The sequence below is a fragment of the Aquila chrysaetos genome, chromosome 25, assembly GCF_900496995.4.
Source record: "Aquila chrysaetos chrysaetos chromosome 25, bAquChr1.4, whole genome shotgun sequence".
In the NCBI taxonomy this organism is placed as follows: Eukaryota; Metazoa; Chordata; class Aves; order Accipitriformes; family Accipitridae; genus Aquila; species Aquila chrysaetos.
Genome location: NC_044028.1, coordinates 16904592 through 16926630, shown reverse-complemented (window position 1 = coordinate 16926630; position 22039 = coordinate 16904592). Strand labels below are relative to the sequence as shown.

General features: G+C 58.9%; 1 protein-coding gene across 2 annotated transcripts; it reads left to right on the top strand.

Annotated features, from left to right (window-relative positions):
* The first annotated feature begins 57 nt into the window (after positions 1–57).
* Positions 58–21728, top strand: CLCN7 (chloride voltage-gated channel 7). Of its 2 annotated transcripts, XM_030002227.2 has the most exons (25): positions 58–266; positions 7903–7974; positions 9218–9289; positions 9488–9553; positions 10150–10282; positions 10633–10742; positions 11529–11609; positions 12049–12111; positions 12694–12777; positions 12941–13034; positions 13460–13524; positions 14001–14117; positions 14464–14518; positions 15076–15136; positions 15945–16083; positions 16328–16421; positions 17762–17931; positions 18274–18325; positions 18648–18775; positions 18954–19039; positions 19339–19471; positions 19605–19664; positions 20001–20177; positions 20285–20365; positions 20479–21728. In XM_030002227.2, the coding sequence occupies exons 1-25, from the start codon at positions 132–134 to the stop codon at positions 20563–20565; spliced, it is 2415 nt and encodes an 804-aa protein (XP_029858087.1). In that variant the 5' UTR covers positions 58–131; the 3' UTR covers positions 20566–21728. The 2 variants fall into 2 exon arrangements, with proteins under 2 accessions (XP_029858087.1, XP_040976254.1); XM_041120320.1 differs by lacking the exon at positions 14001–14117.
* Positions 21729–22039: the final 311 nt, after the last annotated feature.

The following is a 22039-nucleotide window of genomic DNA, read 5'->3' as shown; positions in this document are numbered from 1 at the left end:
CGCCGGCCGCCGTAGCGCTCACGTGAGGGTGGTGGCCCCGCGGTCACATGACCGGCCGGTGAGGCAGGGGCCGGCGGAGGTGCGCGCTGCTGCCGCCGCCGCCGTTTCCCCCCCCCCCCCCCCCCCCCCGCATGGCCAACGTCGCCAAGAAGGTGTCCTGGTCCGGTCGCGACCGCGACGACGACGACGACGACGACGAGTGCGCGGGCGAGACCACCCCGCTACTCAACGGCACCGGTCCCGGGGCGGCGGCCGGCACCCGGCAGGTGGGTACCGGCGCACCGGGGTGGGAGGGGGGATCTGCCCCGTCCCGGGCCTTCCTGCGCCGAGAGGCCGCCGGAAGGGGGCTGGGGCCGGCAGTTGGGGTCGTGTCCGCGTCCCCCTCTCTTGTAGCGTTTAACCGTGTTCGTTGCCCCGGGGCTGGGCGGCAGCTGCCGGCAGGGAGCCGCGGGGTGCCTGGGCTCTGCTCTCTGAGCAGCCCCGGGGGGAGGTTGGGGCTCCTCCGGGCTCCCCCAGGCCAGGGAAAGCAGAACCTGGCAGGGCCCGGCGTGGGGAGAAGCTGGGAGGGAGCCATGGGCCCTCGGGTCACTCGTGGGGGAAAAACTGAGCGTGGGGACTGACTCACTGCCCAGCTCCTGCCGTGCAGCTGGGCAGTCCCGCCAAGGCCGGCTCCCATCACGAGGTGCTGGCACACGACGATGCCGGTGCCCCGCCAGGACCCCGCCGCAACTCCACGGGGCCAGCTCCTGCTCGCTCTTCAGCCGTCCCTGCCAGCAGGACCTCGCGCTGAGCAGGGGCCTGCTCCTGCCTGCTGGGGCTGCCCTCTTCCTTCCTACTAAAAACATTGTTCTGTAGGAGAGTCCCTTGCCTGGCAGGTGGCTGCTGCCCAAGCCAACAGGTCGGGCTCAAACACGCCGATCTCTAATGCTGGCGTGGTGGTGGACATCGTGCAGTACGGATGGAACTACGCTGGCAAAAAGCAAGTCCAGGGTGGGCCGTGTTGCAAACGCAGGGAGGCCAATTCCTTCTTGCAAATTAATCTTGGGTAATTAACTGAAGAGACACTTCTCTCCAGTGTACCCCGAGGCTGTTACTCAAGCAGTCTGCCTAGCAGTCTCTCCTCCACATGCAGTGCAGTTAACTGAAGTACGCCATGGCTCTGGCCAAGGCACTCGGTGCCTGTTACAGAGCGAAGCTGTGGCTGGGCAGGCCGTGCCAGGCGAGGGTCATGGTCTGGGCGGGACGTCACTCTGGGTCCACGGGGCACTTCTGTGGCAGCACCAGGTGAGAGAGGGGGTGCCTCCGGGTGATGTCCTTGAATTTCCTGTGAAGAGTTTGCTGGGAGACTTGAGCAGAGACAGGGAGGAGCGGTGCCAGCCTTTGGCAGCTGTTAGCAGGGATGTCTCGCTGAACGTGATTCTGTGCTGCCCTGCTCCTGGGCAAGTCAGAACAGTGGCTAATTAGAGGGAAATGCAGGGTTTGTTAGGCTGGAGGTGCCTAACGTGGTACTGCGGGAGCAGGGCATGGCGGCTGGAAGAAGTTGCCTGCGCCATTGCAGCTGTTCTGGTGTAAAAAATAAAAATAATCTTCCCAGCCGGTACAACAGGACCCTGTGTATTTACAGCATGGGTTGTCTTTAAAGACCACGTGGTGAATTCTGCAGGTCTGAAGGGTGTTAAAATAAGGATTAACCAGATCTCGTGGCTGCAGGTCAGTTAGGAAAGGGTGTTCCTGGTGGCTTGGAAGAAATGCCTGAGCCACCCTACAGCAGGGGCAGTTGGTGGTGGAGACCTGGCACTGCCAATCTGATTTATTGTCACTGTGTCCCTTCACAGCACAGACAGCTCGGGTCCTGGCTGGTGACAAGGCGCTATGTGGTGTTTTCCTTAGCAAAGGAGGAGAGCAAGTACCTTGCTGGAGCTCTGAACCCACAGCTGCCCGGACCATGGGTACCCCTGCCAGTGGCACCGACCTGGCAGTGGTGGCTGGGTTGTCACAGTAGTGCTGGGGTTGCCTTTCGGTGTAGGGCACCTGCTTCTCTCCCTCAGATGGTCCTTTGACCTAGATGCTGTATAGTCGTATTGATTGAGGTGGGAAGGCAGGACAGCTTTGGCAGAGAACAAAGAGAGACTGGAGCTGCTTAGCTCACAAGAGACTTAAACTTGGGTTGTGGTAATACAATAAAAATGTCCCCAGCGGAGCTTCTTTCCTTTCTCAGATGCTTGTTCAATGGAAATGATCTTAAAGTGACAAAAGGAAACACAGGTCTGTAGTTCCCCAACCGACTGCTGCAAGAGACTGAGATTGAGTGCTTATGGGTGGGAGGTGAGGAGGGGCTGGATAAACATGCCTGTGACTATAGAGGGGATGCTACAGGGCTGTGCCTGAGGTCTTCTCTGGTTTTGGGGCCAGCTGAGCACTGCTCTGGAGCTGACTGAGCATTCGTCCTCTCGCCAGGACTTTCTAGTGCCTCGAGTATATCGAGAAGCGAGAGGCTGCCTGTGTGTCTGACCATCACGCCTGCCACGGGCTGCCCCTTTCCCACATTCTTGAGCCGTGCATGTCGGTTCTCAGGCTGAAAAGTGGGTGGACAATTTTAGTAAGAGCAGTGGATTTCCATCATTAGGCATTTTTTGAAAGAGAACACTTTTCCTTCACTACCCATCGAAGATATGCTCTGTGTTTGTGCTAAAACGCCTTGACTTTGGGATTGGTATAATTCTCCTGCTCCAGAGGGTGCCTGGAACTGTGGGTGTGGGCAGGTGGTCACCAAAATGTGGACCAGGCTGCTGCAGCTGCTGAGTGGCTCATCCTTCTTAACCCCTGTGTGTTTGTTCTGCATCTCTAGATGTTGTTGGTCTTGTTTTCTTTTACTTTAAGTAACAGGGTGCAAAATGCAGCCTTTCTGGCTGGCTGGCAATGCCGGAGGGCTGCCACACTTGCTGCAATCGGAAAATCTTGATGGGGGAGGGAGAAAAAGAGAAGTCCCCTGGGTGAGCCCCGATTTCTGACGGATGGGCTGCAGGTTGCGTGTCTGCTGGGTGCTGGCAGAGAGGCTGCCTGTCCCCTGCCTGCCTGCTGCCAGGAGCCTGGAGCTGGCCTCCCTGGAAAGCCACTGTCCTCGGGTGGTGGCAGGAGCTTCCCCAAGCAGAGGGGTTTTAGCAAGTCCAGTCCCTTTTGCTGGGTGCTCACATCGTCGGGGACTGCAGCAGCGCTTTAACCTTGCGCTGCTCCTCTGCAGAGGGCCCACGTGGGACAAAGTGCCCGGAGAAAGGCAGGTGGGCCAGGACAATAACGGCGTCTCCTGGGGCAAGGAGCAACTGTGCCCTGGAGTGGCAGCGGAAGGCTGGAAGCAAAATCGTAGCTGAGTGGTGACGCTACAGGGAGAGTCTGGACGCTTTCTCCCACCTTATGGGCCTGGAGGTGAGGAGCCTTGTTGTCTCCTGGTGTGGTGCATTTCAGGGACGATGGCTGTGTTGGTTTGAAGCCCATTACAGCTCTGGGTGTGTGTCAGAGAAGGGGGATTTCAAAAGCTCTGCAGCTCATCTCCTCCATACGCTGCCATAGCTGGTGACAGGGCTTCCCCTGCCAGTCACCCGGTGATGCAGCCTTGCAGCCTGGAGCCATTCTTCCCACCCAAGCAGGTACCGGGGGCTCCTTCGCAGAGCGCACTGGAGCCAAGAGGGCCCTGGGGGCTGGGAATCCTCTTCCTTCCCTCCTGCTGCTTCTGCAATACTGCTGTGGGCTCCTGATGTGGTCTGCGCCACGCTTTATCTCATTGATAACAGAAAACCATGTGCTTCCAGTTCGTTAGTGAGCAGCAGGATGGTGATAAGGGGCAGCGTATGGGGGGGTGTCTTCATGCCAGGTGGTGGTCGCTGGGGGTGAGTGATGTCCTGCAGGGAGTGGCTTTTCTGGCTCATCCCTGTGGAAATGGGCTGTGGAGCAGTCAGATGCTCCCTATTTACAGTTCTTCAGAGCAACATTTGGAAGGCACTGCTAGGTCACCGTGCACACAGCCCGGGTTGGTTCTGTGGCATTTTAGCCTTGACTGAAGTCGTTTTGCTATTCACAAACAGGGATTGCTCTTTGACTGCTCTGCTTGGAGGTAAAACACTGCTGTGGCATCATGTATAGCAGTGTGGCTTCTTGTCAACTTTGCCAAATGAGGACACTGGCAGCAGTGCTGCTGTCTCCCACCCCGACCTGCGATGCTCTGGGCTGGTGCTGGTATCTGCATTCAGCTGCCACTGCCCGACCTTGGAGATGATCCTTCTGGGGCATGAGTAGAAGATGGTGGCTGAGATCTGCCAGATTTTTTTCTTGTTGAGATTGATCCTGAATTTGCTCTCGTCTGCTCAGAGCAGTGCTGGCGTGGGTGGCAGCATGATGAAGGGAGAAGGGGCCTCAGGAGGTGTCTAGCCCAGCCCCTGCTAAGAGCGGATTCTTTAGACCAGGTCACTCAGGTCCATGTCTGGTGGTGATTTGGGTATTCCCAAGGACAGAGACTCTGCACCCTCTCTGGCCCCAGGTTCAGTGTGTCGCCACCTTCAGGGTGAACATTTGTCTCTGATATCTAAGCAGAAGTTCCCTTGCTGCAGCTTCGTCTGCTGCGTCTTGTCCCATCAGTGCAAAGCTTCAAGGAAAGTCTGGCTCCGTCTTCTATATAACTTCTTGTTAGGTGTCCGGAGATGGCAAGAGGATCTCTCTGAGAAGCACCAGCTTTCCTTGTACATCTTACCCATGTGCTCCAGACCCTGACTGTCTTGCTGGACTTGCTCCTGTGTCTCCATGCCTTTCTTGTCCCAGGAAGCCCAAACTGGATGCCAAGTCCCAGGTGTGCTATTGCATGTGCCAGGCAGAGGCATGGCGTCTCTTCCCTGGACCTCTTGGCTATGGTCTTGCACCACCCAGGAGGTGGTCAACCACCTCCACTGCAGGTTTGTGCCACCGACTCCTCTTCAACTTGTTCACCAGCTTGCTGCAAGACTTTTTCAGCAAAGCTGCTTTCTAACCACTGGGGCACATCCATCCCAGGTGCAGGGTTTTGTATTTGCCTCTGTTGAACTTTGGGGGGTTCCCTACAGCCTGGTGAGGTCCCTCTAAGAGCAGCCCTGCCTGCCAGCGTACCAACTGCCCTGCTGACAAAGATGTTAAGCAGTTTTGGTCCAGATCAAGTTTCCAGGCATCTCTTTGCAGAGCTCAAAATGGGTAAGGAATAGCGTTACCACCCAAACGGGGCAGGTGCCGAGGGCTGGGTGCCATTGCTGTTCGTGTGCTGCAGTTGGAGGCAGGCTCAGCTGGCCCAAGAGCCTCTCCTGGGACAGGAGAGCTGTTAACTCATCTGCGTCCTCTGGGTTTTGGCAACAGTGCATGTTGTTATGTGGAGATAATCGTACCACGGTCACACCAACATCATATGTACCCGAGATCAGCAGCTGTCTTGGCCTGAGTTTGAAAAACATCCAAAGGAGGGTAGCACTGTCTGTGTGCTCGGTGAATCTTTGAGCTGTGCACAAACAACCTTCTGTCTTGGCTCCTGGCTGCCTGAATCCCCCTTGTCACTCTTATAAAAGTTGGGCACTGGTGGAAGTAGCTTTTTTCCTGTCCTCCTGGCATGTGATCCCTGTGCTGGGTGAGACAGGAGCCAGCCCTCCGCTCGCAGAGCGGCTCAGCCCATCTGGATGCCAGAGGGATGCCAGGACTTAGGGGGAGGAGCTGTGGGGCATATTAAAAACATGCTGTTTGTCTAACAAAGTTCAGGTTCAATTGCAATTCCTTTCCTTTCATCTGTGCTTGGGTTCTGCTGCTGCCTAATCTGTTGGGATTGGAACTGCCGTGCCCTAGCCACTTGCTGCATAGGGAAGGGGTGTCTGGGGGGGTGTCACCAGTTCAGCCACGTTTGGTCTTTCTGCAGATCCCCATGGCTAGCAGAAGGAGAATTTCCCCAAAGGACTGGTCCTGTCTGAGGTCTTGGTGCCTGAGGTCTGAGCCCATGTCTGAGTAGGGGACAATGGCATGAGTGACCGTTTCCATCTCGTTGCCTTGATCTTGCCCTGGATGTGTGGCATCTAATAGGAGCCTTAAATCTTTGTGCTTCATGAAGCCAGATGGAGGTTGGTTCACTTGCAAGGTCTCAGCTTTGTCTTTCCCAGGGCAAGGACCGTGTCCTTCCCCCCTCCCCAGGATGGTGGGGGCCCAGCTGGGACCTCTGCCTGCCACCAGAGCAGCTGGGCACCAGTGGGCACTGAAACGGGCAGTTCCTGCCTCCAGCTCATGACTCAGCGTAAGTTCCCATCCATGTCCCCGCAGGGAGGTGACAGCTTTGGGTGTGCCCTGTTCGTAGGAGCCTGCAGTGGTCTGCTCTGACTGTCAGGAGAAGGGTCCACCTGGAGCCATCGCGGACCAGAACCAAAGCCCAGGCTGCTCTCACCAAACCAGTGTCCAAAAACAGCTGCATGGAGCATTTTGTGCTCAGCCCCTCCTGTGAGCTCAGGCTGCTGAGGACAAAAGGGCGCCAAAGAGGGTTTGAGAAGCTGGGGCGAAACCTGCCTGCAGGTCAGGGAGTGAATAAGAACGTGGAGCAGACGGAGAAATGGGAAAATAGGTCAGGCTGCAAACACAAAGGGATATATTCTTTGTCTGCAGTGACGTGCGTGGCTCCCGGCCGCTCTGGCCTGCACGTTCCAGACTGGATCGGTGGGGATTAAAGCAGCAGGGGCTCGATCTCGGATCTGCTGGCTTGCCAGCAGAGAGAGACCAACATGCCAGGGCCCCGCCGTTGCTTGCCATCCCTCTTTTATTCTCCAGTCCTTTAGCCTGACAGCTAGGGAGGGATGAGGCTCTGGAGGGGAAGATCTTAAGGTTGAGAAATGATGTTTGGGCTGTACTTAGTGACAGTGCTGCTCGCGTCCCTGTGTTTCACAATGGCAGAGGGGTGACAGCAGCTTGCCTGGTTGTGCTGCATCCCCTCATGGCACTGCCCAGCTGGAGGGGGGCTCGGCTGCAGCCCAAGCCCTTGCCTGCATCGGCCAGGAGATGAGAGGTGCCCCAGATAGTCCAAAAAACTCCCGTGTTATGCAATTGCACTGCCGGTAACAAGCCCGAGTGGTCACCAGCGAAAGGAGAACCTGCTCCCCAGAGGGAGATGCAAATGCTCCTTCCCAGCATCGCAGCGGGGGCCGGCTCGGAGAGGCGCCGGTGTCCCCGCTTCCTCTTCTGTGTGCTGGCCGGCAGCCAGCCCAGCCATCGCTCCGGTCCTGGCTGCTCGGAGGGAGACAAACACACCGATGTGCTCATCTCCCTGGCTGGGAACTGCTCCCGTGGAGCAGATGGCAGAGCCAAACGTGCCCTTGGCCGTCCCTTATCGCTGGCTGGGCGCGCGAGCTGGGGGGATGGCCCCGGCATGTCTTGGTGTGCTTGTGACTGTGGAGATGGCGCCTTCTGTTTGGGGGGGTCTGTCCCTCCCCAGCTCCAAGGGAGCGTGGAATGTGCTGCTCAGCATGGGTTTGCTGGTTGCATGGCTGCTGCATTGGGGTGCTGCACTTGTCGGCCAGAGGCTGTTGGTGACTGCCGCCAGCTCTCGGGGCTGCTGGCTGCCAGTCCTGAAGGAGCCACTGCTGGCTGGCACCTTTCCTGGGTGAGCCAGCTCTGCCAGCTAACAGGTTAGAGCGGCTTGCCCAAACCCTGCTGCTGCTTCGAGCTCCCTCTGGGGTGGTGGGTCCCACCTCCTCGGTGTGTCCTCCGAGAGCAGTCCTCTGTGGGTGCTGCGCTTTGGGGGACTCGGGCTGTGGGCAGGTAGAGCTCGGTGAGGGGGGCAGAGCATAAGCACCCGCGTGCTTGCTTCTGCCAAGGCTTGCAGCGCGTTCAGGAATTGACCCCATTTTTTCCTTCTCTCCTCAGCTCACTCCTTCCTCCTTCCTGCGCATCGGGCAGCTGAGCAATGTGGACCTCAACGAGGATGTCCGTGAGCTGGTGAGTGGCACAGAAAGGGGCCCGCCATTACCGAGACCCCTTCCCTTCTTCCACTAACGGCACTAACGGCTGTTTTTGTTCCCCCCCGCTCACATCCTGCTTGTCCCACGAGGGCTCCAGTGCTTCCTGCTGGGCTGGGTGACCTTTGTGGCATGGGCTGCCTGCTGCTCTGCCTCGACTGTCGCCGCTTCCCCTTAGCCGCAGTACTGGCCCAAGGACATCGCGGTCCCCTGCACCTCTCTGGGCGGCAGCACCAGCTCGCCGGCACAGGGACCTTCCTCCCGCGGGCGCAAACGCACAAGCGGGTGGGGTGGGAAGGGATTTCTTCCTTGTTGCCATGAGAGCTCCTTAAAGCTGCTTCTCCTGCCTGCTGCCCAGCTCGGTGTGAAGGCAGGGGAGGGCACAAGCAGTGTGACAGCAGCTGGGGGGGGACATCTCAGCCCTGGGGACAGGACAGGCGGCAGAGGGGGCATCTTGCAAAAACTCTCAGGTTTCAAGTTATTCCCCCCCCACCCCCAAAAAGTTTTTCTTCCCCAGTTGCTTCTGCCTCAGCTTCAGAGCTGTAGGAAGAGCAAACAAGACGACGACTTTTGCTAAATATTTCTTGTGGAATTCTTAAATGGGAAGGAATATGTCTTAATCCAGCGCCTCAGAGGACAGGCTGGGCCTGCTTTGGCTGTAGCTGTAACGTGGGGCTGGGGAAGGGTGCGGGGTGCTGCTGCCCCACGGGCCCCTCCGGCATCCTTGGTAAATGCCCTAATTTGGAGCTGGGAACAGCTTGCACGGTCAAAGGCGTTTGGGAAACAGAATTTGGTTTCTGCCCAAAAACGTGAGCCTGCTTGAAATAGCTCCTTGCTTTCGGCTGAAGGAATTTCCTGCCGAGATGAAAGGTTGCCCTCAGCCGGAGCACGGAGACGCTTGGAGGCAATGCCGGATCAACATGGCAGCGTGGTACCCGGCCGGGCAAACCCCTCATCTGCTCGTGGGGAAATGTCCTGCCCGGAGGTGGAGAGGCAGTGGGTGAGGGTGCACACGCAACCGCCTGTTCCAACTGCCTTAAATCCCATACATCCACCAACTGGTGGAAAATCATCGCAGATCCCAGCCTGCCAGGCAGCTTGCACTCTGCAGTCCTCACTGCCTCTCCTGAGTGTAAAAACTAGTGTTAAACCAGCAGTTATGCAGCAGAGGGGAGGGTTGGACTTGGACCTGGCCATCCTAACTCATGCATCACGTCCTGCAGGAGACGGAGCTCCCTCGGCAGCATCCCAATGAGATCCCCCACAACGAGAAGCTCCTGTCGCTCAAGTATGAGGTAAGCGCCCATCTCCCCCGGTCTCAGCTCTGCTCCCTGGGATGCAGCAGGTAAGGTACATGGGGCAAGGACTCGTGGCTGCCCAGCTAGGGGGTTTTCAATGGGGAAGGAGCGAGATCAAGGGAGGAAAATGATACAGGGGTGTGGAATATCTTCCCCTGTGCTAGATGGTAACATCATCTCCCTTTCCTGAACTAGAGCTTGGACTATGACAACAGTGAAAACCAGCTGTTCCTGGAGGAGGAGAGGAGGATAAACCACGCAGTGAGTCTTGCTGTGACCTGGCTGCCCACTGTCCCCGCAGCCAGGATGGCCCAGGGAAGCTGTTCCCCCTGCCTGGCTGCTGGGGGGCTTCTCTGTGATGGGGGAGGTTGTGCTTAAAGCAGCGCTTGAGCTGGGGTGGATTTATGGGCACTGACCAGCTTGTGAAAAGCTGTAAAACCTCAAGAGCAAGGACCCAGCATAGGATGGTGCCAATGGGAACTAGCCTGGGTGTGCCTGGTGGCATTGCTGGGCAGCACAGGGCAGGTCCCTGGCCTTCTGGAGCCATGTGAAGCATCTGCCCTGGGGGCTTTGGGAGTCAGTGCCACAGCAAGAAGCCCAACAGGAAGGGCCTGACGGAGGCAGGCAAGCTGGAAAAGCACATCTGCTGTTAGGGATCCCACAGAGGGGCAAGTAAATTGTGGCCAGGCTTTGCAATCCTGGGTCAGCCAGAATTGGTTTTCCCTGGGCAGCTCTCCTTGGAGCTGCCCAGGCTTAGGGCTGTTTTGGGGAAGGTGGCCAGGTGGGTTTGAGTCCCCTCAATGCTGGCAGGGGCTGGGCTGGGTGGCAGCAGGGTCTGACGGCTGTCTGCCCCTCAGGCTTTCCGGACGGTGGAGATAAAGCGCTGGGTCATCTGTGCCATGATCGGCATCCTTACCGGCCTCGTCGCCTGCTTTATCGATATCGTGGTGGAGAACCTGGCTGGGCTGAAATACCGGGTGGTGAAGGGCAGTATCCTCCCATGGAGCTGTGGCCACCAGCCAGCTGGGAGCTGTGGGATCTCTGCTCTTGGTAGCCGTGAGAGGGATGCTGGGGGAGGCGGCAGCGCTTCCTTGCCTGGGTTTGTCAGCACAGACCCTGCCGCCCAAGGTGCTGCCAAGTGCCTGGCTGCTCTGTGGGGCTGAGCTGTGGCTGGGCACTGCCGTAACGGAGGAGGCTCCTTGCAGCAGCCCAGGCTGCTGCTCTAAGAGCACAGGATCTGCTGCGCTGCCACAGCTGAAGAAGCGTTTTAGCGACGCATTATCACAGTGGGAGGGATGGTACCCAACCAATACTTGCCTTTCCTTGAGCTGCTTCCCCAGACATCGACAAGTTCACAGAGAAAGGGGGCCTGTCTTTCTCCCTGTTGCTCTGGGCCACCCTGAATGCCAGCGTGGTGATGGTGGGCTCCATGATCGTTGCTTTCATAGAGGTAAGTGTTTGGAACTGGTCTGGGTTGGGGTATCTCTGTACCTCCTGCCATGGCTCCTTACATGGGGGAAGCAGGATCGCATCTCCACAAAACATGCAAATTTGTGTAATAGCAAATATACTTCTGCCAAATTGGCTCTTGGTAGCCCCAGTTCCTCGGCATTGGCTCCAGCTGTGCTGTCGAGTTTCTCTGGGTTCGTCAGACTGATGGGATGTGCTGGCCTTCGCTGGCAGCCGCAGCCTGGGGCAGAGGGTGTGCTCCAGCCTTGGGCACAGGCGCAGCTCTCGCAAGCCTTGGTCCTGGCTTGGCCTCTCCACATTGGGGCTACGTGAGTGCCAGCAGAGAGCAGGCTGGTTGGATGCCTCGGGGACGTGGTCTGGGGGACAAGCCAGAGACTGGGGCCGGTTATGGCTGGGAGGGGGCGATGGCTCCCTATGGGCCACTCTGAGTCGGCAGTGTCTTCCTTGTGGCTTTACACTTGCTCTCCCTGGCCACCAAGCGTGAGCCTTCTGCAGCACTGGGCCTCTTGCCATGGCATGGTGGTGGGAACACCCTAGTGTCCCCCAGGAACCCAGTCAGCTCCTTCTCCCTGCCATATTTGCCCTTAGAGGCAGTGGGTGCCTCCCTCAAGCCCACCTCCAGAGCCTGTAGATAGGCTTTGGCCTCATCTCTGAGCTTACCCAAGGGTGTGCTTGGTGCGCCCTGTGCTGAGAGACAGGGGTAAGGTGGCCAGCGTGTCCCCATCCTGTACATGGCAGCCACTCATGCTCTCCCTGCTCCCTGCAGCCCGTCGCAGCTGGCAGCGGCATTCCCCAGATCAAATGCTATCTCAACGGCGTGAAGATCCCGCACGTTGTCCGCCTCAAGGTAGGAAGCGGGAGGTGGTGGGATGCGTGTCTTCTGCCTGTGATGGGGCCCCCTCCACTGGGCTGGCCTGGGCGTGTTGTGTCCTGATGGGGTGGTCCCTGCCTGCACTGCGGCAGAGGAGGAGCTGGTACGAGCTCCTGACCACCCTGCTGCCCTGCCCGGCTCCGTAGCTGTTCCCCCCGGTGTCAGGCAGTTAAATGTCCTGCCCTGGGATCGGCAGCTGGCACTGGGAAGAGCAGCCTTAAGTAATTTTTTGCTCTGGCCAAGAAGCAAGTTGGCCAACCCTGTTGCCACAATGGAGGGCTGAGAATCACAAGTTCACCAGGGTCGCTGGCTCCTGCCCCTGCGGCTGGCTGGGTCTGTGTCCCCCGTGGGTGTTGCAGTCATGATCCTTGTGCCACACGCATGATGTGCTGTGCTTGTCGTCTCTGTTTTGCAGACCCTGGTAATCAAAGTCTGCGGAGTCATCCTCTCGGTGGTCGGCGGCCTGGCCGTTGGGAAGGTGATGTGCACAAAGCGCTCCCTGGCACGATGCTAGCATGTTGTTACCCACTGCCGGCACATGTGCCACAGCCCGTCACCAGCCCTGCGCTGCAGAGACTTCCCAGTTTTATTCCCTGGTGTGCTGGCCAAGGTGACTGTGGCGTGGCCAGGTTTGGGGAGCCCCCAGGGCACGCAGTGCCGGCCCCCAGGGTGTGTGGTGCTACCGAGCCAGCCTGTGTGTGACTCAGCTGAGGGCAGGAGAGCAGCAGCCTACATCCATCGGTGGTTGTCCCTGCAAATGTTAGATGGGGGAGACCTGTGTGCCCCCCTGAGACCTTTCTAGCTTGCTGGGATTGAAGGCAGGCAAGGGAAGCCCCTGTCTCCTCGGCTGGAGAGAGTGCTGTTGGGAAGAGGAGGTGGCCACAGGAGCCGCTTGCTAGAACGAGGGTTTAAGGGGGGAAAATGGCAAGGTCTGCTTCCCAGAGGAAAATCCTCCTGGCCAGCTTCTTCAGGGCTGCGACCTGGTGTGCAGCATTCAACCATCCCTGACTGTCCCTGGGGTTCTTCCTTCTCTGATCTGACTCTGCTCTCCTGCCTGTAGGAAGGACCCATGATTCACTCTGGAGCGGTGATTGCTGCTGGGATCTCCCAGGGAAGATCCACATCTTTAAAGCGAGACTTCAAGGTTGGTGCTGAGGGGCTGAACTGCAGGTGACCCTCCTGTGCCCAAACCGGGCTGTTCCTCGGGGTCACGCTGGTGACTTGGGGTCATATATGGCATACCCTGTGTTTCCCCTAAACTCATGCCTGTGGCCAGCCCTAAACCTGCCTTCGCTTCGGTGTTTCAGATCTTCGAGTACTTCCGCAGAGACACGGAAAAGAGGGACTTTGTCTCGGCTGGAGCTGCTGCTGGTGTCTCGGCTGCGTTTGGTGCCCCCGTGGGTATGTATCTTAGCTTTCTGATGCTGAGTGGTGTACCTGCACGTGGATCTCATTAGGAGGTTGCTCCCACTTGCATGCAGGCAGCTGCCAGGATCTGCCTAGGGCACTGCAGGAGCCCTCCTGCAAAGTGCCCAGCCCAGCTCCAAGCTGTCCTGCCATGCCACGCAGGTCTTGGGAAGACAAGAGGGGGGTCATCTGTCTCTGATCCCAAATGTTGCCTCCCTGCAATGGAGGAAGGCAGTCACTGCGACCAGTACATCACTGATGGCTTGGTGGGCTTGCTGGTCCCTTCGCTGGAGCCTGTGAGGTCCGGCGCAGTGTGGGGCACGTGGGCTGGGATGAATTTGGGTGCCTCAGCTGGTGCTGTGAGCCAAGGGTCTGTGGCACGTGCCCCTTGTCAAGGTGTTTGTGCCTTGCATTTCCAGGGGGTGTCCTCTTCAGCTTGGAGGAAGGAGCTTCCTTCTGGAACCAGTTCCTGACATGGAGAATCGTAAGTGCTGGAAAGCAAGAGCAGTAAATTGAGGGCTGCCAGCTCTGGTGTGATGCATTGCCTTTTCCCGATGCCCCACAGCCCCAGGCCTCCTGCCATCCCTGCCCCAGCTGGGCAGCCATGTGTAACACATCCCAGGGAACAGTATCTCAGCTCCCCTTCTGTGCCCTGGTTGTCAGGGGCTGAATTTGGACCTGGCTGAGCAACATCTTGCTGCCAACTACTTTCTAAGGGAGCAGCCTTGGGCTGTGCTCCGGGGCAACGGAAAGGCGAAAAGAGGAGCAAGCCCCTGGTTGGTGTAAGCTGTCCAGAGTTGCTGCCACAGGGAATGTGGCTTCTTGTCCCCACTACACCGTGGGTACCAAGCCCTACCCAAGGGCCTAGGAGGGGGTGGTTCGAGGTAGTGCGGGGGGCAAGTGGTGAGGGAGCAGGGCTGGAGGCATCTGGCAGTGACTCTGGGCTGCATCTCCTTCCAGTTCTTTGCCTCCATGATCTCTACGTTCACTCTGAACTCTGTCCTGAGTGTTTACCATGGCAATGCTTGGGATCTCTCCAGCCCTGGGCTCATCAACTTCGGCAGGTTTGATAATGAGGTATGGCACAGATACTCCCCATGTAGGGCTCTGTTTGGGGGGGTTAGAAGCAACCCATGGCAGCTTGGAGTCACCGGTCTGTCTTAAATCATCACCCAGGGGCTGAGGCAGGCTCTGCCCTAGCAGGCTGTGGGGTCTGGCCAGATCCCAGCTCCACCAATCCCAGCAGAAGGCTTTTCTGCAGCCACTGCTGGGTCTGGGGGCTGCAGGGTGTCCAGAGGAGACTTTGGGGCAGCTCTGGGAGCCGCTTGCCAGCACAGGCTCGTGCTGTCCCAGCAGACAGTGACCAGCTGCAGGGCTGCAGATGGGCCAGGAGATCTGAAACCCGTTTCTTTCTTGCTTGCAGAAAATGGGATACACGATCCAGGAAATTCCTATCTTCATCTTTATGGGAGTGGTTGGTAAGAGAGTGCTGCTATTTCAATTTGATCAGTCTGAATAATTTCCTCTGTTCTGTCTGGGTCTAAAAAGCTTTAGGATCCAGTTTCCTGGGGAGAATGTGAAATCCATTAAACTCTGGAGCAGAGGCTGTGGGGCTTACACGGGGATGAGAGCTGGATCCTGGCCCAACCCTTACCCTTGTAGCAAAGGCGAGCCCCTTTGCAGTACCTGGATTAAAGTCATTGAGTGGGGTCAGTGCATCGCAGTCATGGGCAGCCCCTTGCTTTCAAATGAGCTGCTCTTATCCCTGCGGAGTTGGCCTGTCCCTTGTTTCCCGAGTGCCAGGGCTGTGACACTGGCCCCTGGCCACCCTGCTGCTGGTGCTTGGCTCCTCTTGGTGTCAGGTCCTAGCTGTCTCTGCAGGGACAGTGTCCACATGTCCCAGGACTGCTGGTCATGCTGGATGGGTTGTCGATGTCTCCCTGTGATTCACAGGTTCCTTGTGTCCTGGGCAGCCATAGGACAGCCTGGGACCTTCATGCTGAGCTTTTCATTCACGGCTTTTTTGCATTCACAGGCGGGATCCTCGGGGCCCTGTTCAATGCCCTCAATTACTGGTTAACGATGTTCCGGATCAGGTAAGAGCTCATGGGTAACTAAGGGGATTGACATGGGTTGGCTGGCACATTTTACGCTCCCTCAGAGCACCATGCCCAGCCAGAGCAAGGCTGTAATCTCACACTTAACGTGAGCAACAGCAGCCCCTGGACGCTGGGAGGCAAAGATGCCACGTGCCTCTCGCTGCCTGCAGTCAAGGCTGTGACCCACAGCATCCTACCGTTGCTCTGACCCTGCTAAGTATTCCCTTCAGTGACTCGAGGGCCCAAAGGAGTGCAAACACTGCACAGACCTGACTGTTATGTGCTTCTGAGAGTAACAAGAGAATGGAGGGAGCTGCTAAAGCCACCCGAGCCCAGCCTGGCACAGATAATACTTGTCACCAGCTTTTCAAACACCAGGACCAGCCTTGTGGCCTCAGGGAGGGGTGACCTATGGAGGTGGAGCGGTGAAGGGCTTGCAGCAGCTTCCAGGGCGTCACTCCTCTTGGGCCTTCACGGGCCGCAGCTTTCTGGGCTTGGCTCTGCCCTGTCCCCCCAGCCAGATCACGCCAACCTTTGCACGGGAGCTGTGCCCGGCTCCATGCAGGGGAGGCAGGCAGGTCTGCTGGAGCTGGCTGGGCAAAGCTGCTCTTGCTGCTGGCCTCCTGCCCTGGGTAACCATGACAGCTTTGCCAGAGGACAGAGTGCAGGACAGCCTGGCAGGATCTGGGAAGGGAGCAGAGGCAGCCAGCCTGTCTGTATGCCTGATGTGATGTGCCAAGCCAGGCTGCGGGTGATCCTGCTTGCACCCCTGGGTGACACCCTCACTCCTCTGCTCCCTTTACAGGTACATCCACCGGCCCTGCCTCCAGGTGGTTGAGGCCATGCTGGTGGCAGCAGTGACAGCGACTGTGGGGTTCGTCATGATTTACTGCTCGAGAGACTGCCAGCCCATCCAGGGGAGCACGGTGGCATATCCCCTGCAGGTAAGTGGGGGGCACCCTGAGCCTGGGCAGAGGCTGAGGGCTGAGCAGGGAGATGAGACCCTGCTGGGTTTTGTGGCACTGGACCTCCCAGTCAATGCCCTCCACTGTGAGCAGAGCTGGAGACCCAAGCGCAGTCTTGGTGTGCTTGCTGCCCAGAGCTGCTGCCTCGCCGACACGCGTTCCTCTGAGCCTGGCAGCCTTCCCAGATCTGCCACTTCTAACCCTCTCTTTTCTTCCTCCTCAGCTTTTCTGTGCTGATGGAGAGTACAACTCCATGGCCACTGCCTTCTTCAACACACCTGAGAAGAGCGTCGTCAACCTCTTCCATGACCCTCCAGGTCTGTGCACCCGGCGAGCAGGTCCTTGAACATGAGCAGAGCAGGGCTGGGCTTGTGTGAGGTGGCCAGCCTGTTCCGTGGCTGCTTGTGGGACGAGGCAGGGGATGATCAGCACAGCCCCCTGCGGGCACAATGGGATCCAGCCAAGCACCGTGCCTGCTCCTTTCCTGTGGTGGTGGAAGGAGGAGGGATGGATGCTGCACCTGGTGGCACCTACGAGCTCGGCCAAGGGCTGTGGTCTTGCGAGCCTGTGGACAAGGACCTGGTTTTGTTTGTGCATGTTTGCAAGCTGTTGCTTGTGAGTTGTGTGGGAGCATGTATGACCCTCGCTGGCTGTCTGAAGTCTGTCCTGGAAATGTCCCTGGCTGTTTTCTTAATTAGCAGGGCCTATTGCCCCAGAATGACTTTACCTTCTGGGCAAGTTGTGGAGGTGGATCTTGGGGTTTGGATTTGCTTGAGAAATGCAATGTGGCTCCCAGGTTCCCGCTCCCATTTCCCTTGGACCTAGTATAAGGACAGTGTGCCCTCTGCCTGCTGGTCTGAGTTTCATGCTCAGCTCCATGTGGGCAGGGAGCAGACAGCTCCAAATTTCTAGACAGTCAGCCCAGACAGTGCAGCTTGGCCACCTGAAGCCAAGTGATGATCGTCCTGTGTCTCAAGGCTGCTCCCTGCAGTGCTGGGTCCTCCCTGGCTCAGGGCTTCAGTCCATTGACCTCTCTCTGAAGGAGAGGTTGCAAAGTACTCTTAAACTAGACTGAGCTGCTCAGCAGTCCTAAAATAGCAGTAGGCTGAGTGCTGGGGACAGCAGGGTCTTGCTGTGATGGTACAGCCTGTGCCTTGGGGCAGCTTGGGACTGGCCGGAGCAGCCGTGGGAGCTGCGGGATGGGAGGGGGTTTGCAGGACCTACTCTGCTGAGTTGATCCCAAAGCTGGCAATAGGACCCTTGCCAGCTCACCTCTGTCCTCCTGACCTTGTCCTCCAGCACTGGTGGTCCCTCGGGGCTTTGAAATTCGTCACGCTGCCTCATGGGAGGCTGGGAACCACAGGGCTGGGAGGGGATGGGTCATCACGGGTCGCGAGATGGAGGAAAGGCGCGTGCTGGACTCAGTGGGATGGGAGGGCTTGGGATAGCACTGGCCAGCTGGTGGGGCCCTTGAGGGGACAGAAACAACCTAAAGAGCTGGTTTGAAACGCTTGTGCTGCCAGGGCAGGAGGTGTACCCGATGAGAGGGGCTTTCACGCTGGGGCAGCTGCTGTCTGTTCTCCCATGGCTGCAGCCCATGGCAGTGTCCTCTGGGCTGCGGGACCAGCACTGACTCTCCATTCTCTCTCCACCTCAGGTTCCTACAACCCCATGACACTGGGCATGTTCACCCTGATGTATTTCTTCCTGGCCTGCTGGACCTATGGCCTCACGGTGTCCGCAGGGGTCTTCATCCCCTCCCTGCTGATCGGCGCTGCCTGGGGGAGGCTCTTCGGCATCTCCCTGTCGTACCTGACCAAAGGCTCAGTGAGTCCTCGGTGGGAAGGGGTGTTGGGCGGTGGGAGCCGTGGCACTCAGCCCTCCTCCCTCGCCGCTGGGCAGGTGGCATGTGCAGGCAATGTGCATGAAGCTGGCTAAGAGCTTGGCACAGCAGTCTGGAGAGGGCTGGCTCCCCACTTGATGTCTTCCTGAGCTGAGTCTGGACTTTCCTGTGTCCCAACAGAGCCCTGCCAGCAGCTGAGCTGTGCAGGCAGCCTCAGGCACTCTCTCCCACTTTGGAGGGGGGGTTGGGGGCCAGGGCACTGACCGCTATCTTTGGATGCCCTGGAGACAGCAGCTAACTCAGCTTCTTCTCTCTCCTGTGCTCAGATCTGGGCTGACCCTGGGAAGTACGCCCTGATGGGAGCTGCCGCGCAGCTGGGTGAGTTCCCCATGGCGCAGTCTTGGCCACCACCTGCTCATGTCGGCGTGAAGGTGGCATGGAAAAAAGCAATCCCTGCTTCCCTGGTGCAGCTTCTTCCCCAGCTGAAGCTCAGCCTGGCTGTCGGCTTCCTAATGACCCTGCCAAGCAGAGGTAGTGCTGGGGCACTAGTGAGGGCTGGACTCATCCAGGGCACCCCTGCCTGTCTGGGCAGTCCTGGATTGCCATGCAGAGACTCAGGGGCCTCGGGTGTTTTGCTATCCTCTCACCCTGCATTTCCCTGCCCTCCTAAACCCCGAAACCCCTTGGGTGTCTCTTGCAGGTGGGATAGTGCGGATGACACTGAGTCTCACGGTCATCATGATGGAGGCAACAGGCAATGTCACCTATGGCTTCCCTATCATGCTTGTGCTGATGACGGCAAAGATTGTGGGAGACTACTTTGTGGAGGTGAGGGCTGGTGTGCCCATCAGGACATAGCGAGAGCCTGTGGGTCAGCGTTGGTGATGCTGGGGAGCCATAGGGGGGCCAGGACAAGTGTGTGCTCCCTCTCAGAGGTGAGCTGCTGCCTGGCTGTACCCCTCAGCGTTTCAGCAGGCTTCTCCTGATGGCTTGCCTCTCGTTGCAGGGGCTCTATGACATGCACATTCAGCTGCAGAGCGTGCCCTTCCTGCATTGGGAAGCCCCAGTGACGTCCCACTCCCTCACAGCCAGGTAGGTGTGCTGGGGGACGCTCGTGACTCCCAGGGTGGCAGCTTTTTGACCACACTGTTGGCCTGAGCTGGAAACGGAGGTGGTGACAAAATTTGGTCCTGGGAGCCTGCTGTCCCCTGGTACCACCAGCCCAGCTCCTTCCCCAGCAGGGAACATGGCCTGCAGTGGATTTCCTCCCCATGTCCCTGGCAGGTTTTGGGGACAGCGGAGGCATCAGGGCTGCAGAGGCATGTGTATTGGGGTGGATATTTGGGGCATGCTGCTGTGGGGCTGTGTTTCACACCGAGCCTTCCTTGCAGGGAGGTCATGAGCACTCCTGTCACCTGCCTGCGGAGGATCGAGCGAGTGGGCACGGTTGTGGACATCCTCAGCGACACCTCCTCCAACCACAATGGCTTCCCAGTGGTGGAGAGCAACCCTGATGCCACGCAGGTGGGCTGGGTGCTGCTTATGAGGGGATACAGCTGGGGGTTGGCCACGCAAGGGCTGGCTATGGTGTGGGACCCTTACCCTTGCCTTCCCCCCTCCTTCCCGGCCCCATCTCATGCACAGTGCTCTGTCACAGGTCGCAGGACTGCGGGGTTTGATCCTGCGTTCCCAGCTCATTGTCCTGCTGAAGCACAAGGTGGGTGATGCTGTGTGGAGGCTGTTTGGGCTGTGTCTGAGCCCCATTGCCCTTGTCCCACTGCTGCCTCAGGACCCTTGCTCCCTGCCTTGCTTGGGCGGAGCTGGCAGAGGGTCCCTGTCATCTCCCTCAGCTCACGCAGGGAGATGGTGGGGGCTGCTGTGCCATGCTGGGGTTATCCCAGCATCATCCTGCACCCCACTGGGCTCACAAACCCTGAGTAAACGGGAAACAGGCTGTTCTTCTGCAGGTGGTTCATCTGCCCCTGTGCATTGCCCCGGCCCTGGTGCCTGTCGGTGCTGCAGGACAGTCCCCGACGGTCTCTTTCCTCCCAAGGTTTTTGTGGAAAGGGCCAACCTGAGCCTGGTGCAGCGGCGGCTGAAGCTGAAGGATTTTCGGGACGCCTACCCCCGCTTCCCCCCCATCCAGTCCATCCATGTCTCTCAGGACGAGCGCGAGTGCATGATCGACCTCAGCGAGTTCATGAACCCCTCGCCCTACACTGTGCCTCAGGTAATGGCCAGGGACCCCTCCACACCCCAGCATCCCAGGTGTCACGGGTGGGTGATGGGTGCTGGCTGGGGATGCCGCAGCCCATGCAGCCCCACTCTACCTTGCAGGAGGCATCTCTGCCACGGGTGTTCAAGCTCTTCCGAGCCCTGGGACTGCGGCACCTGGTGGTTGTGGACAATCGCAACGAGGTGAGTCCCTGCTCACCATGTGCGGGCAGCCTAGGCTCCTCAGGGGTGGGGGGGGACCTTGTCCCCAGGCTCTGCATGCCAGTGTGGGCTGTACCCTGTCCCTTTCCTGGCAGGTGGTGGGCATGGTCACCCGCAAGGACCTTGCCAGGTACCGGCTGGGGAAGGAAGGCCTGGAGGAGCTCTCGCTGGCACAGACGTGATGTGGGGCGGCGTTGCCCAGCAGAGATGCGCCCTGGCCCCTTGGAGCTGGGGACACCCTTTTGCAGAGGTGGGGAGAGGACTGGGCCAGTCTGTGCAGGCATCATGGTGCCTGGAGCACCGGCATGGCCGTGCTGCCCTGGCTCTCCTGCCCGTCACTGCCTTCTCATGTCTACTGCCTCCTTCTCACCCCTTCTTCTGCTTGCCCGAGGGATCAAAAAGTACCCTTGGTTCTGTTAGCTCCTGGCATAGGCTCTGCCTGAGGGTTGGGTGAAGGCTGGAGTGGGCCGGGGGGGCAGAAGCGTCTGGCTGAGCTGGGCACAGTCCTCTGCTATGGTACGTGGCCTCTATCGCCTTATGCCCCCAGCCTGAACTGCCCAGGACCTAGCCCTAGCCCTAGCCCTGCCCTGGCCCCTGCGGCAGGGCCTGTGTGGGGACCAGAGGGGACATGGTGGGGCTCCCTCCTGCTCTCAGGGCCCCGTCCCCCCTGCCCCGTGCCTCTGCTGGCTGGGCTGGGCTGAGCCCTGGGGCAGGCGGTTGCGTCTCTGCACCTCTGGCTGGAGGAGGGGGCTATGCCCTGCGCGGCTGTGCAATAAAAGGGCTCCCATGGTTCAGCAGCTGCCGCCTCTTGCTCTTTCTTGGCTCCGTTGGCCACTCTGACCCCAACCTGCCTGTGGGGGGACATCTGTGGGGTTTGGGGCAGGGGTGGGGAGGGGAGAGCTGCCTGCTCTGGGGCAGTGTTGGTCCTGCAGCCTGTGTCTCTAGCGTGTGCCCCTCTGCCGCTCTTGCTCTCCTCCCACCATTGCTGCTGCCTCTCCCCTCTACTGATGCTGGGGTCCAGAGTCATGCCGGGTGTGTTTCTGCACTTGCTGCAGCTTGTTCTGGCCCTTTCCAGCAGCCTAGGCCCTGCCAGGCACCCTAAAACCCACCACCAGCCCTGGATCTGGGCAGGGAGCAGAGCCTGCACTCCTCTGGGTGATGAGGAGGGCTCCAGCCCCAGCACCTCAGCTCCCCCACCTCCCACCATCCTTGCTCCTCACCTTGGCGTTGTTCCTTGCCCCGGCTTGGGGCTGCGCTCTCCTCCCTCGGGCAGGGGCAACCTGGGGTCTGGAGGGACTTTTGATTGCGGGATACTGTGCTGAAATAAAGCCTGTTTGTACTTTTATCGTGGTGCTGCCTGTCTCTTGCTTCCCTTCTTCCCCTGGAGCTGCTGCCCAGACTCAGGGCCGTGCCTGTCGGTGTCCCCCCAGGGCTGAGCCAAGCCCCGTTGCCACTGCTGGTGCTGGGAGGGCACAAGCTGGGGGGCTGTATGGGAGGAGGCAAGGCCCCCCATTCCTCGGCCCTCTGGCAGGGCTGGAGCGCTGAAGGTGGGGGACGGCTGCCCCTTCCCGGGTGCTTTTCCTTTTCAAGCCCAACAAAGAGCTACCACAAAGCAGAAAATGCCTCGGCTGGGCCTTGGTAACAGCCAGGTCTGGT